The sequence below is a fragment of the Diplotaxodon limnothrissa genome, linkage group LG12 (genome assembly GCF_057381915.1).
Source record: "Diplotaxodon limnothrissa isolate DT_005_m linkage group LG12, D_limnothrissa_male_GT1.1, whole genome shotgun sequence".
In the NCBI taxonomy this organism is placed as follows: Eukaryota; Metazoa; Chordata; class Actinopteri; order Cichliformes; family Cichlidae; genus Diplotaxodon; species Diplotaxodon limnothrissa.
Window position 1 is genome coordinate 1,930,471 of NC_140607.1, and position 15,397 is coordinate 1,945,867.

At 41.7% G+C, this 15,397-nt stretch overlaps 1 protein-coding gene across 1 annotated transcript; it reads left to right on the forward strand.

The window, feature by feature from the left end:
* The first annotated feature begins 13,155 nt into the window (after window positions 1-13,155).
* LOC146620640 (alpha-(1,3)-fucosyltransferase 7) lies at window positions 13,156-14,193 on the forward strand. Its single transcript, XM_085367761.1, has one exon. The coding sequence runs from the start codon at window positions 13,156-13,158 to the stop codon at window positions 14,191-14,193; it is 1,038 nt and encodes a 345-aa protein (XP_085223887.1).
* Window positions 14,194-15,397: the final 1,204 nt, after the last annotated feature.

Consider the following 15,397-nt stretch of genomic DNA (forward strand, 5'->3'; position numbering starts at 1 on the left):
GCCCAAGGACACAACGACCAGGACAGAGAGCTGGGGGATCGAACCGGCGACCTTCCTACACAACCAAATCCCACGTGTTGCCTTTATTTGTTATTGGTCGATACGGTACATTTTTCCACCAATAGGAAAGAGATGGCAGTCCTTTTTTTTCTAACCATTTCACACTAAACGTGATAATAGTGTTCAGAAAAAAGGATGGCTTATATATATACTTTAATCATAACTCTAGATTTAGTGGCCTGGTATTAAAATGTAAAAACTGATGTATGCTTTCAACACACTGAAATAGTGGCTGCAGCTTGTTGCTGTGTTAGCTTAAATCAGTCATGTGATTTGGAGGTGCAGCGTGAGGGTTAATAACACTCACCTTCATTCCATTTCCAGAGTGTAACAACCGACCACCTGTGTGTAATCTGAAATCCCCATGGTGAATATCCCCCCAAAATGTGCTCGGGGGGGATAAATATGCAATATATTCACTGATAGCTGTATCTGGCCTCAAAGTGTAAATACTATTAATACCTAATAAACAACACTCTCACATGCAAACCTAGGAAGGCCCCAGTGGTGGCAAGAGTTCATTTTGGGGTTGCACATGCCGCCCCTCTAGATCCGCCCGTGACGAAACGTTTCTCCCCCTGAAAACGTTATTTGGGGTTCCTGTAAATCATGAAAAGTGTTACTACTTTAATATTCAAGTCTGGGTTTTCTATTTCAAGGTGAAGTGTTTGTTGCGTGCAAAGCAACTGGGGTACAACAATACCTGATATATTGGTGTCATTTAGGTGCTTACCTCCAAGCCTTTATAGGTTTGCTGCATGATACTCGTATACCTGTGCATCTTGGTACTGAGGAGAGAAAAAAATATAGTATTTCTAAATGAAAAAAGTCACCAGGTGTTTGGCATCCAGGGGCAACAAATGAGTACAGGAAGGCTGCCCAGATTGAGTAATTAACATATTTCTTAGTAAAAATGGACTGGAAACTATTTCTGCAGTTTCTACAGAGAAGGAAAACAGAGGTAAATATGTTTACACTTCAAACTAAATTTACTAAAATGAGGTAAAATGACACAGGGACTATATTTGGTGACGTGAAGCTCATTTTTTCTTCGTTACACATTTTCACTGACTGTAATGCTAGCTTAGACCGCCAACCTTTGGGTTACAGCTAGTTAGCTATAAGCTAAGCACAACTAAGTTTGTCAGCATGAGTTTCCAGAATCGTTATTAATGTTGATATTGTGTAAATAGAGAAATAAAATCCTATATGCTGGGCATTGCCACTGAATGAGTTTGTGTTAAACACTGAGATTCATAGCACAGTAGACACAGCCCAGAAATGGCTCCCTGTTGCTACAGATCTCGGTGCATACTGCCACATGCTGTCCTTCAAAGTGTAAAAACATGACTTTAAAATAAATAAGCTCATTTGTATGTGCAGATATTAAACCCCTGTTTGAAATAGGAGTTATCTGACTCAATTCAGCTTTATTTATACAACACCATATCATAACAACAGTTACCTCAAGGTTCCACAATTTCTTCTAAAAACAAAGTAAAAGCTTTGACACTGTACAGTCGTGACTTCAGACAGGGAAGTAGCTGTTTCAGTGCTATACAAAAGTGAAAATTGTCAAGGCTGGAACGACCAGCACAAAGTTGGGACTCAAAAGCAGACACAATAGGCAACGAGTGCAAAGCTTTATTGGACAGACGAGACAGGAGTGGAGCCCACTGCAACAGAGAGTCAAGGTGAGTCTATTAACTGACAGAAGTGGTTGCTTACTTAGACACGGCTAAGATCCAAGGTCCCAGATGGGAGGATGTTTCTGGGTGAGTGTCAGAGAGAGTCAGAGTGGAGGAAACAAGAGGTCTGACTTTGAGCAGTTGCAAAAAGCAGGATGGCAAGCTGACCTTTGAGTTTCCAGAAATCTGGGGAGGGATGAGTGGTAGAGGCCAGCAGGGGAGTTTGTCAGGCAGCAAAATGCATAACCTTGGTTTGCAAGTCAGTATCTGTTTATTTCTACTTTCCATTCACAGTTTAAAGAACAGAGAAACACTTTATCTGCACAAAGCAGATTCCCTTCTTTTTATATCCTGTCACTGAAAGTCAAACCGTCTTTCACCACCCATGGACATGTTGGAGTGAAAAACAAAGTCTGCAATGTAGGTGACATCAGGTTGGGGTTTCATCTTCCTCCATTCTCACCTGTTCCCTGCCGACACCTACATGTTCTTGCACCAGCCAGCAAAATGAACTTGAAGTTGCAGCTTTGCTACAGTTCTATTGGTTTATTGCAGTTTCACAGCTGAAGACTGAAGACTGCTGAAAGAGGCCACAAGCGCTATTAGCAATTTTCCATCATCTCTTGGCTCTGTCACATTTGGGTTACACTAATTCTTCTGCTTCCAAGATCTGCATTTGTTACAGCTGAAGATGGCATTCTTACAAAAACCTTGAATGCTGCATTTGAATGAAAGACTGTTCCTGCCTGTGACAGATGGATTGCTTTGTTGCTGTAACGGGGAAATTCTTGTTGTTTCTTGTGGTTGCTGCAGTCCTGCAATGGTCTTGGACCAGGTCTGAGTCTATGCTCTCTGGATGACTGTCTCCCTTACTGGCTCCTGGCCCTGTGTTTGAACTCGGGATTAGGTTCTGGAGGACATGCTAACTGTAAACTAGAGACTTACGCTCACACGAGTGGCAATAGGTTGTGTGACATCTGCACTGGACATATGATCTTCTGGTAGGCCTTGGTGTAATACTGTGGCTAAATCTGTCTTTGTTTTTATTGTTTATAGGTTTTAGAAAAATCGTGGCCTGGACCCACTTCGGAGGTGGGGTGCCCCCGGCCTCTCGGCCTGGGGCTCGGTCACTCAGGCACGGCTGGCTGCCGGTGGAGCTCACGGGGGCGTCACTGCAACTCCCCCTGGCTTCTGCTCCGCGGCTGCTGAGTGAGCCCTCATCTGGGACTCTCCTCAGCTCTTTCTGGGACAGTGGTGCAGCTGCCCCTCTGTTGGTCTTCCTTGGTCTCTTGTGTTCTGGGGGCCTCTGGATGTCTGGAGTTTTGATCTCCTCCATACCTGCTTCATGCCCTGGAGGACGGGGCTGTGGCCCCCCCACACCCTCTAGCAGATCATTACATGAAGGAACCTTTTAAAAACAAGCGCGTCCATGCTCACAGGTGTACACACGGGTGATCACACCCACAAACTACACCCTTTTTGGCTCCTACCTCAAAGCACACTGTGTGCTGTTGATCTTATGTGCTGCACAATAATGTTTAATATTTAGTATTTACTGTCATATTCACATATATCATTGTGATGTTGTTTATTCTATTGCTCTAGTCTTCTTCTGCTTGTTTTCTTTCTTTCTCAACAGGTGATCCAGGAAAAGAAAAAGAGGGAAAAAAAGCAGATTTTCATTGTCTTTTCTCTCCATCTCTTTCCTCCTTTTTCTTCCCCTCTCCTTCTGTTAACTTTCTTCTGAACTTTTCTTCTTGTTTTTCTTTCCCGTCCCCGAGTCCAGTCTGGCCTGATTACAATAACTTAGAATAAAAATAACAAATAAAGATCAAATAAACTATGACAATAAGTGGACCAGTATAGCAAAAGGCCCACTTGGGAAAGCAAATCTGTTGGGCATTTTTCTTGGCCTTCAGACAATAATTCTGATTGCTACAGTGCCAGACAGGACACACAAAAAGAAAAAAAATACAAAATATGAGTAACTGTATTCTGTTACAGTTAGCGTTTAAAAGGGTGGCATTCAGAATACAGTTACTTTGTTGAAATACATGGATTGCACGGCGGTCTTTTCCTGTTTCATATATTAGGCTATGCTCTCTCTATTTTTGGTAATTCCACGCTGGTGGAAACCCAAACAAAACACGCATTAAGAGGCTCAAATGCCTGTGTCTCAATCTGCGGGTTGAGCAACTGATCACCACCTGATGGTGGATCAGATTGCGGGGGGAGGATGCTGGACAGACCTGGCGCTCCTGAATATCACACACAAGTCTCATCCCATCCACAACCTCGTTCCCTCCCCATGGAGCTGCAATCCACTGCTGTTGCTCAATGACAACTTCACCAAACTTGTATTTTCAAAATGCCTTTGTCACAATGAATCAAACAGAGAAAAAGCCATTTTCATACTCCGTGCTGGGAATGATTAAAGGCCCATCTCTGTGAGGTGATCATTTCCTTCTTTGCCCATCTGAATAAAAGCTTAATTTAAAAGATTATTTACTCACATTGCCACATTAGATCAGCGGATTGTTAGCTGTCCTCCATCTAATTTACTCGACCAATGCACAACTCCCACATAGCAAGCAGGTCTGGCCTGGATCTGGTATCAAGCCGTCACTGCTGGTTGACTTCTGGCATGATAAGACATATGTCATCCAGATATGGGCCAGGGCTGGCACTGATGCCACTGTCTATGTGCTGGCATGCCATATTTGACTCGATTATGGTTTGGTTTATGTGGCCCAGGCTCATAGAAAACAGGTCTGGCCCGGATCCGGCATCAAGCTGGCACTTCTGACTGACTGGTGTCATGACAGAGTGTATGTCAACCAGATGTGGGCCAGGTCTGGCAATGAGGTATGTCTTCTATACACACCCCCACTGGCCTGCATGTCTACAAACTACACACTAATCTTTTAAACTCCTGGGGCACTAAACAAGGTTATCCCCATTAGTTTTTGCTTTGCTGTGGTACCACTGGCAAAAATCCCTCTCTTTTGCTGGGATTTCCCTTCTGGCACCAAATTTAAATCTCTTTGTGCAGATTATCTACTCCTATATGTCCCTGATCCAAACAACTAAACCCCAGCAATCCTATCAACTCTCCAAAAATTCAGTTTAAGGCCTTGAGGTTACAACAGTCAGATTTAGGGGATTCGTTACCATGACGCTACCCTCACTTTTCTCCAAATTATTTGGCTGCTATTTCCAAAATGAAGCAGGACTTCCAAAGATGGGCAAGTCTCCCGCTCTCACTAATAAGCAGAATCAATGTTGTGAAGATGAACATTAGGAATTAGGCTCATCCTTTACTGTTTGGTGTGAAATCTTTTAAGGATCTTTATGAAGATGGTGTGTTTTGCAACTTCACTGTTTTATCCTTCAAGTTCTCCCCACTGCCCACCTACCTCTTCTGTTACTTTCAGATTACAGACGGTGCAAGATCCCTGTTTCCCATGTTACCTGCTATAGCCCCTAAGCAGATGTGGAGAAAACTCCTTTGCTCTGATGTGCATCAAAAGTCATTTGCTTCTAATGTGCACGGCAGACTCCTTCCTGTTATTTATTCCTCAACATCTAAGGTTAAATCTGCATGACTCAGCCATGACTGGTACAAGGCAGCTCTTGTCTTTCAATGCCTTCATATGCACTCAGTTCACTCTTGCACAAGTCAAGGTTTTCAGTAGCATTCACCTATCAAAAAAGGTTTACCAGTGTCATTGACCACTGCAATAAATGTCAGATTTTACATTCCAACCACTCATATGCTTTACCACTATTTCCTTGCTTACAAGTTTTGGGAACATTATCATGACACAATTTCCAAAATATTTTCTCAACACCTGACACAGTCATCCCACTTTGCTGTCTTTGGTCTCACAGTAGAACACGACTGATTCTCTATTAATCAGCTGCAGGTCTTAGCATTTTCATAAAGTTTGGCAAGATGACACCTGATCTTCTTCTGGAAGTCCAGCGGTGCTCCCTTTAACACAGTGGCTCCAAGTTCTAGTCCAAGTGATGTATTTTAGTTTATTATAACTCCACATAATCTCATAAAGTAAGCCTATTTCTTGCCCTCGCATTTTTTTGTTAATCCTGTGTTCATTGACCCTTTCTTTCTTTAAAAAGTTTAGATTATTTATGTGCTTATTGTTCTTTTTCTTTTTTCTTGGGTTGGGGTTATATATTGATGTGTGTGTGTGTGTGTGTGTGTGTGTGTGTGTGTGTGTGTGTGTGTGTGTGTGAGTTACTATTTGCTTTTGGTTTCTTTCTCAAATGAATTCCAAAATAAGAGGTGTGGTGGGTGTGGTTTATGGCTCAACTGCAAGGTGTAGTGGGTTCAGGGGCAAGTGTGAGGGGATCATCTGCAGGTCATGGCTCCCCTATTTGAGTCACATGGTGGGACCTGCAGAGGAAAGGAGCCCAGAGCGGAACATTGTGAGCTAGTGGGCAGTGTCAGCCTGAAAAAGGCAATGTGTGAATAAAGGACTGTGAAACTTTTAACACATCTCATTCAGCCAATTAACTCTAACATGTGTTAAAGAGAAAATATATCAACATACTCTGTTTGTAGTTCTTGTGCTTTAATTGCTTGTAGCGAGACAGTGCTTTACTATACTACCTGAGCACTCACAGTACAACTTACTGTGTTTTTCTCTGCACAGATTCCTCTGGATTCCTTCCTTGGGTGTGCAGAGTTTGAGAGTGTTGTTTGGATTCCAGATGTGTGGATTCCCTTCCTATCTGGACCTCTGGATCACTATTCCTCTTTGCACCATGCGTTTTTCCTGTTAAACTTTTAGTTAGGAGCCCTGTCTTTGAGTTTTGCTTTCCTCAGTGGCCTTGACATATATATATATATATATATATATATATATATATATATATATATATATATATATATATATATATATATATATTAGACAACAAGGCGAGACTCGTTTGAATGCCTGTGCAACCGTTATTTTTCCTCTAAAGAACAAAACCAGTCTGCATTGTTGTTTAATTTAGCAAGAAAACTTGAAAAGAAACTTCAAAAACCATCCCAATACCCTTGATTCACTCCGCCACACTAATTCACTAATGACTCTCTGGTCTTTACCATGTGCATGAGAAACATGCCTCACCCTCTCCCAAGGTGATTTGAAAAATGGGTCGCAAAAATGGTGTCTGGTTGACTTTTTTTTTTTCAACTGGTTTATTTTTCAACTGGTGCCTTAGTGTATTTGAAATAAAATATGAATGTAGAATTACAACTTCTATACTATTAGCACAGCTCTAAAATTAATCCAAACAGTTATTGTTTCATACAGCTTTCAGACACCTTTATGATATCAGTGGGACCCTGTTGTTTGCCTCCTATACAGTGCCTCACATCAGCACTCAAAGTACACAATACATTTAGAGCTTGGTATGTACACCTCCCAACACTGTGCATCACTTAGCATGAGCAGATATGAGCATTAAGGTGAATCTTGGGTGACAGCAAGAGAAAACGAGCATTTCAAGGCAAGGGTTAGAGAATTAAGCTGATCAAAAGTATCACTGAACAGGAATACTGGGCTTCTGTGGGAAGTTTTTGCACAGTCTACCAGGTTCTGATAACTACAACTTCATAAACAATTTTAAATGTGTAAGTCAAAGCTGAGGCTGCAGAGGCACTGATGGGAGGCCACACTAAAAGGCTGAAACGGTTACATTGTGGTTGGCACATTCATTGAGCGGTGTAACCCAATGCCCCTTTTCTCTGCAGAGATACGAGAACAGGAACAGGAAGACCAGCTTGTGGTTTATGAATCGAAAATCAGCAATGGAAATGTTTTTGACTCCACTGGTGGCTGTGCTAGTTCTGCAAAACAGAATGCATGAGTGATTTAAGAAATAACTAAATGAGTGTAAAACTGGGTGGTATTGGTGGCAGATGTCTGTGGTAACTCTAAAACCAGCTGAGTGCGAGCGTAAACACACCACACTGAGAGTCAGGTGAATGTTAATACAATAAATCATCAGCTCTGCCCTCATGTGTTCATCTGAAATTACTTCATGATAAATGATAGTGTTTGTTTCTGCTGATGGCTGATCAATTAATCATGCAGATTAACAGCCACACCCGTCGCCCACACTCTGTGTGTGAGGCAAGAAATGAGTCACAGGATTTGGCATAGGCAGGGTTTCCTTTGTGTTCTTTAGATTGAGCAGGAAAAAGCTTAACCAGCTGCAGACTGCTTGGTATGGTACCCAGGTAAGCAGCACAAACTTGTTTTGATTTGTTTTCAGCTGCTAGACTGTCTTTGCTTATTATAATCATGAAATATGGCTGTTTGTGTGTTCAGATGCATGAAAAATGGGGAAAAAGGGTTTCCTTTTTCTCTCTCTTGAAACTGTTCTGTTCTTAGACGCATGTTTGTGGTGTTCCCAGCTGTCACTGTGCCACTTTCATTTCAGTAGACTGCTGTTTAACAAATATATGAAAGTGATCAGAAAAGGAATGAAATATAGTCAGAAATAATTACCTTGACGTTTTAATTATTCGATGAATATTTGATTATTATTAAAAGAAATGCTGGCATTTAAAAAAATGAAACCTAAACATTTCTGTAGCAGCTACAGTGTGTGTAATGAACATACTGCAGGAGCAGAACGATGACAGGGGTTGTGTACACACAGGTGCAGCGTTCGATACTGTCGACCATAATATCCTATTAGAGCGATTAGAACATGCTGTAGGTATTACAGGTACTGTGCTGCAGTGGTTTGTATCATATCTATCTAATAGACTCCAGTTTGTGCATGTAAATGGAGAGTCCTCTTCACACACTGAGGTTAATTATGGAGTTCCACAGGGTTCAGTGCTAGGACCAATTCTGTTTACATTATACATGCTTCCCTTAGGCAGCATCATTAGAAGACATAGCATACATTTACACTGCTATGCTGATGACACCCAGCTCTGTCCCTGAAAAGCTTAGAAATATGGTATCTAAGCAGATTCTTACTCTGGATGGCATTACCTTGGCCTCCAGTAACGCTGTGAGGAACCTTGGAGTCATTTTTGACCAGGACATGTCCTTCAATGCACATATTAAACAAATATGTAAGACTGCTTTCTTCCATTTGCGCAACATCTCTAAAGTTAGAAATATCCTGTCTCAGAGTGACGCTGAAAAACTAGTTCATGCATTTTTATTTACTGGCTTTTAATACAGCATGAGAGTTATTTGTTAATTCATAGTTGGTGTTTGCTTTTAATACTCTAAGTTGTTTTATTATGTATGTTGTATTCTTGTACAGCACTTTGGTCAACGCTCCTGTTGTAATTAAATGTGCTATATAAATAATTAAACTATTAAACTATTAAACTATGCATTTATTACTTCCAGGCTGGACGACTGTAATTCATTATTATCAGGAAGTCCTAAAAACTCCCTGAAAAGCCTTCAGCTGATCCAAAATGCTGCAGCAAGAGTCCTGACAGGGACTAGAAAGAGAGAGCAGATTTCTCCTGTTTTGGCTTCCTGTTAAATCCAGAATTCAAAATCCTGCTCCTCACATACAAGGTCTTAAATAATCAGGCCCCATCTTATCTTAATGACCTTGTAGTACCATATCACCCTATTAGAGCACTTCACTCTCGCTCTGCAGGCCTACTTGTTGTTCCTAGAGTATTTAAAAGTAGAATGGGAGGCAGAGCCTTCAGTTTTCAGGCCCCTCTTCTGTGGAACCAGCTTCCAGTTTGGATTCAGGAGACAGACACTATCTCTACTTTCAAGATTAGGCTTCAAACTTTCCTTTTTGCTAAAGCATATAGTTAGCAGTGTTGGGAAGGTTACTTTTAAAATGTATTCCGTTACAGAATACAGAATACATGCCCCAAAATGTATTCTGTAACGTATTCCGTTACGTTACTCAATGACAGTAACGTATTCTGAATACTTTGGATTACTTAATATATTATCGTGCTTTTTACAACAACGTGAATGTACTATTGCTGGGTGATTTATTACTATTACTGAAGGTCCGCGACTCCGAACTGTAGTAAAGGGACCTCTGACTAATACGGCGGGGTCCCTGTCGGCTCGTAGCCGAAAAATAGCTTTACTTTGTTGTGTGGGTCAACTTTTCTTGCGAGAGACAGAGAGAGGCGTTGAAAGGCTGCTCCAACGGAACTTATTGTTTTCGGAGGAAAACAGGAACACGGTGTACAGTCGAGTCTTAACAGCTTACTTACAACTGGGCTCGTCAGGCACTCTTCTTGGCTGCAGCAGGGGCGGAGCGTGGGGGTGGCTTACTGGGCTTAAGCCCGGGTTGTTTTGTCAGAAGCCCGGGGTATTTTGGAGTGCAATTTTTTCATAGTTAGATGCCTGGCTGACAACTGTATAAAACAAAAAGTACACACAATATTCGAAGCACATAGTGCACACTGTGGGAATTTACGACTGTGCGTGAATCCCCCCCTGATATTGGTATGATCCAAGCTCAGGCACTAAGCGACTGAGCGAGGGGGCGGGGCAGCTGCTGCCTGGGAGTGCGCTGTTGGAGAGACGGAGCCAGCCATACTAAGGAGAGCTTAAGTTTGACCAGGTACCAAAGCAAATTATTCGTACCGTACAAATAATGTAAATATGACGGTGCATCACGAAAGATTGATATCAAACTGATCACTTGACCAATATTACGTTACTCGCTCTTCAAGTGAATCAACAAATGGCGAAATGAAAAGCCGAACAAATGCTATTTTTTTTTTAGAGAGTCTTAGCTTACGTGTGTTTATTTCATATTTTCAGTTCTTACCCTCCCCGACTAAATCGGTTTCAGTTATGCACTGAAATATAAGAATGGACATTAGAGGCTTCTTTCAAAGAAAAAACTCAGGTAAATGTTATTTTATATATTGTGCTTTGTATGTTGTTCAGTATATTTGTATGCAAAACAAGAGGGATTTCAGTACACAGCAGGATATTCACATTTGTAACCAGATATTTACATACACTTTAGGGAGAAAACATAAAACATTTTTACTGCACAACATCAATTTAGATTAAACTTTTGTTTTAGATAAATATTGAAATATCTTTTGAATTAGTTAAATGTCACAATAAAGAGAGACAGAGCTTCTGTTTTTATCACTTTCATCAAATTTAGGAGTACATGTACACTAAGTTTATTGTTAATTAATAAGAAAACTCCAGACGATTCCATCCTGAGCTGAAGAAGCTTCTGATAGGTTCGTAGAGTCCATGTGAGTAAACTGGTGGCACAGCTGTGGATGCATACAAGGCAAAACACAGAGCCTGTTTCTGTGACATGGGAACATCAAGAGATGTCAACAAAACACCAGGAAAAGAACTGTGGAGCTCCATAAGTGTGGCTCAGTTTGAATACAATTTGGTGCCATTTACAATTAAGAAATACAGACGATTTCTCTCTTTACTCTTAAAGTTAACAAATATGTTTTTTATATTTATCAATCTAAAAAAATAAACATTTAGTCTGATTTGATGTTACAATTAAAAAGTGTTTGTGTTTTTATCTGAAGAGTTTGTAAATATCTGTATATTTGATGATTGTCAGCACAAAGAGGGAGAGAGGAACAGAGAGGGAGATGGAGAATGAGGACAGGACAGAGATGAACAAGAGCAGGTGAGACACACATGTTAGTCAAATGGTTGTTTACCAAAAGTATCACCGTATCATAGGTCCTCATGTATCTCATACCTAGTGTTTCTTTTTAGGTTTGTTATTTTTCAAATTCTATATTTATTAAGTTCTGCAGGCTTGTTTGCACAACAAGGCTAAATAATTATATAAACCTTTCTCAATCTAAATATTGTACTTTGGTAAAATTAAAAAATAAGTGTAGTGCAGGTCTATGATGATTTTTAGTGCTGCTATCATCTAGTTCTGATTCTGGTTCTGTCTTGGTTAAGTCCCAAGTAGTCCTGATTTTGAACTGTTGTAGTCCTGTTTTAATTCTGGATCAGTTCTTGGTCTGGTTGAATTGGGGTTTAGTCCTCGTGTCTTGATACAGCCCTGATTTTGTTCTGCCTTGCTGCTTAATTAAAAAACTAGTTTAAGGTGTTCTGCACATGTGATATATAGTTTTCCCTATATGAAGTCATTCTTTTTTGAACAAAACTCAAAACAGAGCCAATTAATCTTTCAGTCATTTCTACCCCCCCCCCCCCCCCCCCAAAAAAAAAAAAAAAATCCCACATGCATACTATCCTTTTGGGCTAAGCCCCGGGTGTTTCAAATGTCTGGCTCCGCCTCTGGGCTGCAGTGGTTATTATTATATTTACATGCTTCCAGCTCCCGTTTTTCCTCGATGACAACTCGTACCTTTCCACTCGCCTTTTTCTCCCTCCTCGCGCTCACAGACCCATAACGTGTATGGCAGTCCATTCTCCCTGCAGCACGGACTATACTGCCCATGATGCTACATTCTTTAGAGCTATGCTTGTAGCATTCTGCCTGTTAGCTTAGCACAACAACAACAACAACGAAAAGGCGCTCTCTCACCCAGGAAACACACAGTCGCAGAGAGAGAGAGAGAACGTCGCCCTGTAACCATGGCAACCGTAACGCTGCCGCCTGGAACAACAGAACGTAGCTGTCAAACAAAACCCAAACAGTCCTGACCCGCGACAAAATGAAACAGGAAAGTACCGCAGTGTAATCCATTTATTTCAACAAAGTAACTGTATTCTGAATACCACCTTTTTAAACGGTAACTGTAACGGAATACAGTTACTCATATTTTGTATTTTAAATACGTAACGGCGGTACATGTATTCCGTTACTCCCCAACACTGATAGTTAGGGTTGGACCAGGTGACCCTGAATCCTCCCTTAGTTATGCTGCAATAGGTGTAGGCTGCTGCATTGAATCATATCTGTTATTAACCTCTGTCTCTCTTCCACAGCATGTCTTTATCCTGTCTTCCTTCTCTCACCCCAACCAATCCCAGCAGATGGCCCCGCCCCTCCCTGAGCCTGGTTCTGCTGGAGGTTTCTTCCTGTTAAAAGGGAGTTTTTCCTTCCCACTGTCGCCAAAGTGCTGCTCATAGGGGGTCATATGATTGTTGGGTTTTCTCTGTATCTATGAAGCACGTTGAGGCGAATTTTGTTGTGATTTGGTGCTATATAAATAAAATTGAATTGAACAGGTGTCATGTACGAACAGCAATTTTCCATATTAGATCTAAAATAAAATAAAATGAAACTGTTGCTACATGCCTGCCACAGTTTCTGTCTTGGTTGATTACATCTTGCCCATGTGCAGTTCCTGCACTGATGAGAGTGTGTGAAAGTAATATTTCTGATCTACCCTTCCTTCCCTTTTAGTGTTCCATACCATTGATCGGTGGCCTTTTGACCTGGAATACACCCAGCAGCCATGACAACATCTGGTCCCAGGGCCTGCTTTATTCTCACCTTGCATGTCGTCATTTTTCTCTCACTGCTGTTCTACAACAGCTTCTTGACCCACCGCGAGCTGCAGAGTTACCCCAACGGTGCTCATGGAGACATCAGGATTCTGGTGTGGCACTGGCCGTTTGGCCGCTCCTACAGTCTGGACGGGAACAAATGCCTCAAGATGTATAACATCAGCCGTTGTTTACTCACTGATGACAGAGCTGACTTCTCTGCTGCCGACGTGGTTGTGTTCCACCACTATGAGCTGAGCAGAGGTCTTTCATCTGTGCCCCTACACCTGGATCGACCTACGTCTCAGCACTGGGTGTGGATGTCCTTGGAACCTCCTGTCAATAATGTGAACCTCACACATTTCAACGGCCTCTTTAACTGGACGATGAGCTACAGGCGTGATGCAGACATATCCATTCCTTATGGGCAAACAATGCTGGGAGGTGATAATCTAAGTTTTCCAGCTGCTCCAAATCGCTCCTGCTTTGCCAGCTGGGTGGTCAGCAAATACAAGCCTCAACAGACTCGGGCTGCTTTTTATCAAAGACTAAAGAAGCATATCCCCATAGAGGTGTATGGCAGGTGGAACAAGAAACCCTTGCCAGACAAGAAGCTTTTGCCCACCATTTCAAACTGTCTGTTCTACCTTTCTTTTGAGAACTCTGAGAAAAAAGACTACATCAGTGAGAAACTCTGGAGGAACGCTTTTCAAGCAGGGGCTGTACCAGTGGTTCTCGGCCCCAACAAGGCCACCTACGAAGCCATGACCCCCCCACATTCCTTTATCCATGTAGCTGATTTCAATAGCCCAGCTGATCTGGCAACATATCTGAAGGTTTTGTCTGCAGACAGGCAGGCCTATGAGAAATACTTGGAGTGGCACAACACCTACCGAATTAAAACCTACAGTGACTGGAGAGAAAGGCTGTGTCAGATCTGTGTCAGGTATCCCAGTTTACCAGCCAGGAAAGTCTACCACGACCTGGACAGCTGGGTGAACGGCTAGTGTCTGATTTCTTCACCAAAGGTTTCAGACTGCGGATTCTGCTGAGTTTCCACATGCAAATGTAAAATGCAGAACACTTGAAGTACAGTGGAAGAGAATTTGTTGCACAGTCAGTTAATTTTGGTAAACGGTGAGAAACTGCAAGTTGAAGCAGGTGGGTAGGTTGCTAATAATCACGTTACACATGTTCGAACTACAGCTAAACGTGCCACTGAACAAGAAGCACGGTTTTTGTTAGTACTGACTGCTGGTGTGCAGTATCGTCTCAAAGGACATGAGCGATGGCAGATACACACTACAGATACATTTCATTACATGGTACCAGACTGAAATAATAATTCAGGGCTCCATGCTGGGCCACTGTGTTTTATTTAGGGCTATTCTTTGTGAGCAGTAGCAGATATTCTCCTGCCACTGCTGGACATTTCTCTGCTGTTTATCAGAATATTGGTGCCCCTTCCTTGGAAGGCGCATTAACATTTGCTTACTTTGTTCAATGCCACTTGTTCAAATGTTCTTGATGTTCCTTAGTGCACTAGACCTAAAACTGATCGCTGGTTACACGATGTCACTCGGGCCTCAGAAGGACGTGCAGGAAAGCGGAAAGAAAATGGAAAAAAGATCAACTCCAGATCTCCTTTCATATGTTAGGAGGAGCCCTGTTTCTTTATCAGGATGCTGTTCGAAAAGCAAAACTAAGTATTTATCAGATATCATCTCTAACTACAGCTACATGCCCTGTGTCTTATTCAACATCATTAATTCTGTTGTCAACCCTCCACTCACCACACATTCACCCATTTCCCCAAAAACAATCAGTTCTGTCTCTAAACTCCCCTTCCTGTCCAAAATCCTGGAAAAAGCTCCAGATTAATGACATCTCAGAAACATTCAGCCTGGTTTTAAAGCGCTACATAGCACCGAGCTTGTGCTTTTAAACGTTTTTAATGATCTTTTATTAATTGCTGACTCTGGTAACTCTGCTATTTTAGTGCTTTTAGATCTAAGTGCGGCATTTGATACAGTGGATCATGGGATTCTCTTATCATGACTGGAGAGCTGTGTGGGTATTAAAGGAACTGCATGGTTCAGATCTTATTTAACTGATAGAAGTTTTTCTGTCAGGTTTGGTGGCTCTTCATCCTCATGATGAAGGCTCTAAAAGTTTTGCTAGACGGCCTTGCCCATATGGAAAAGAAATAGT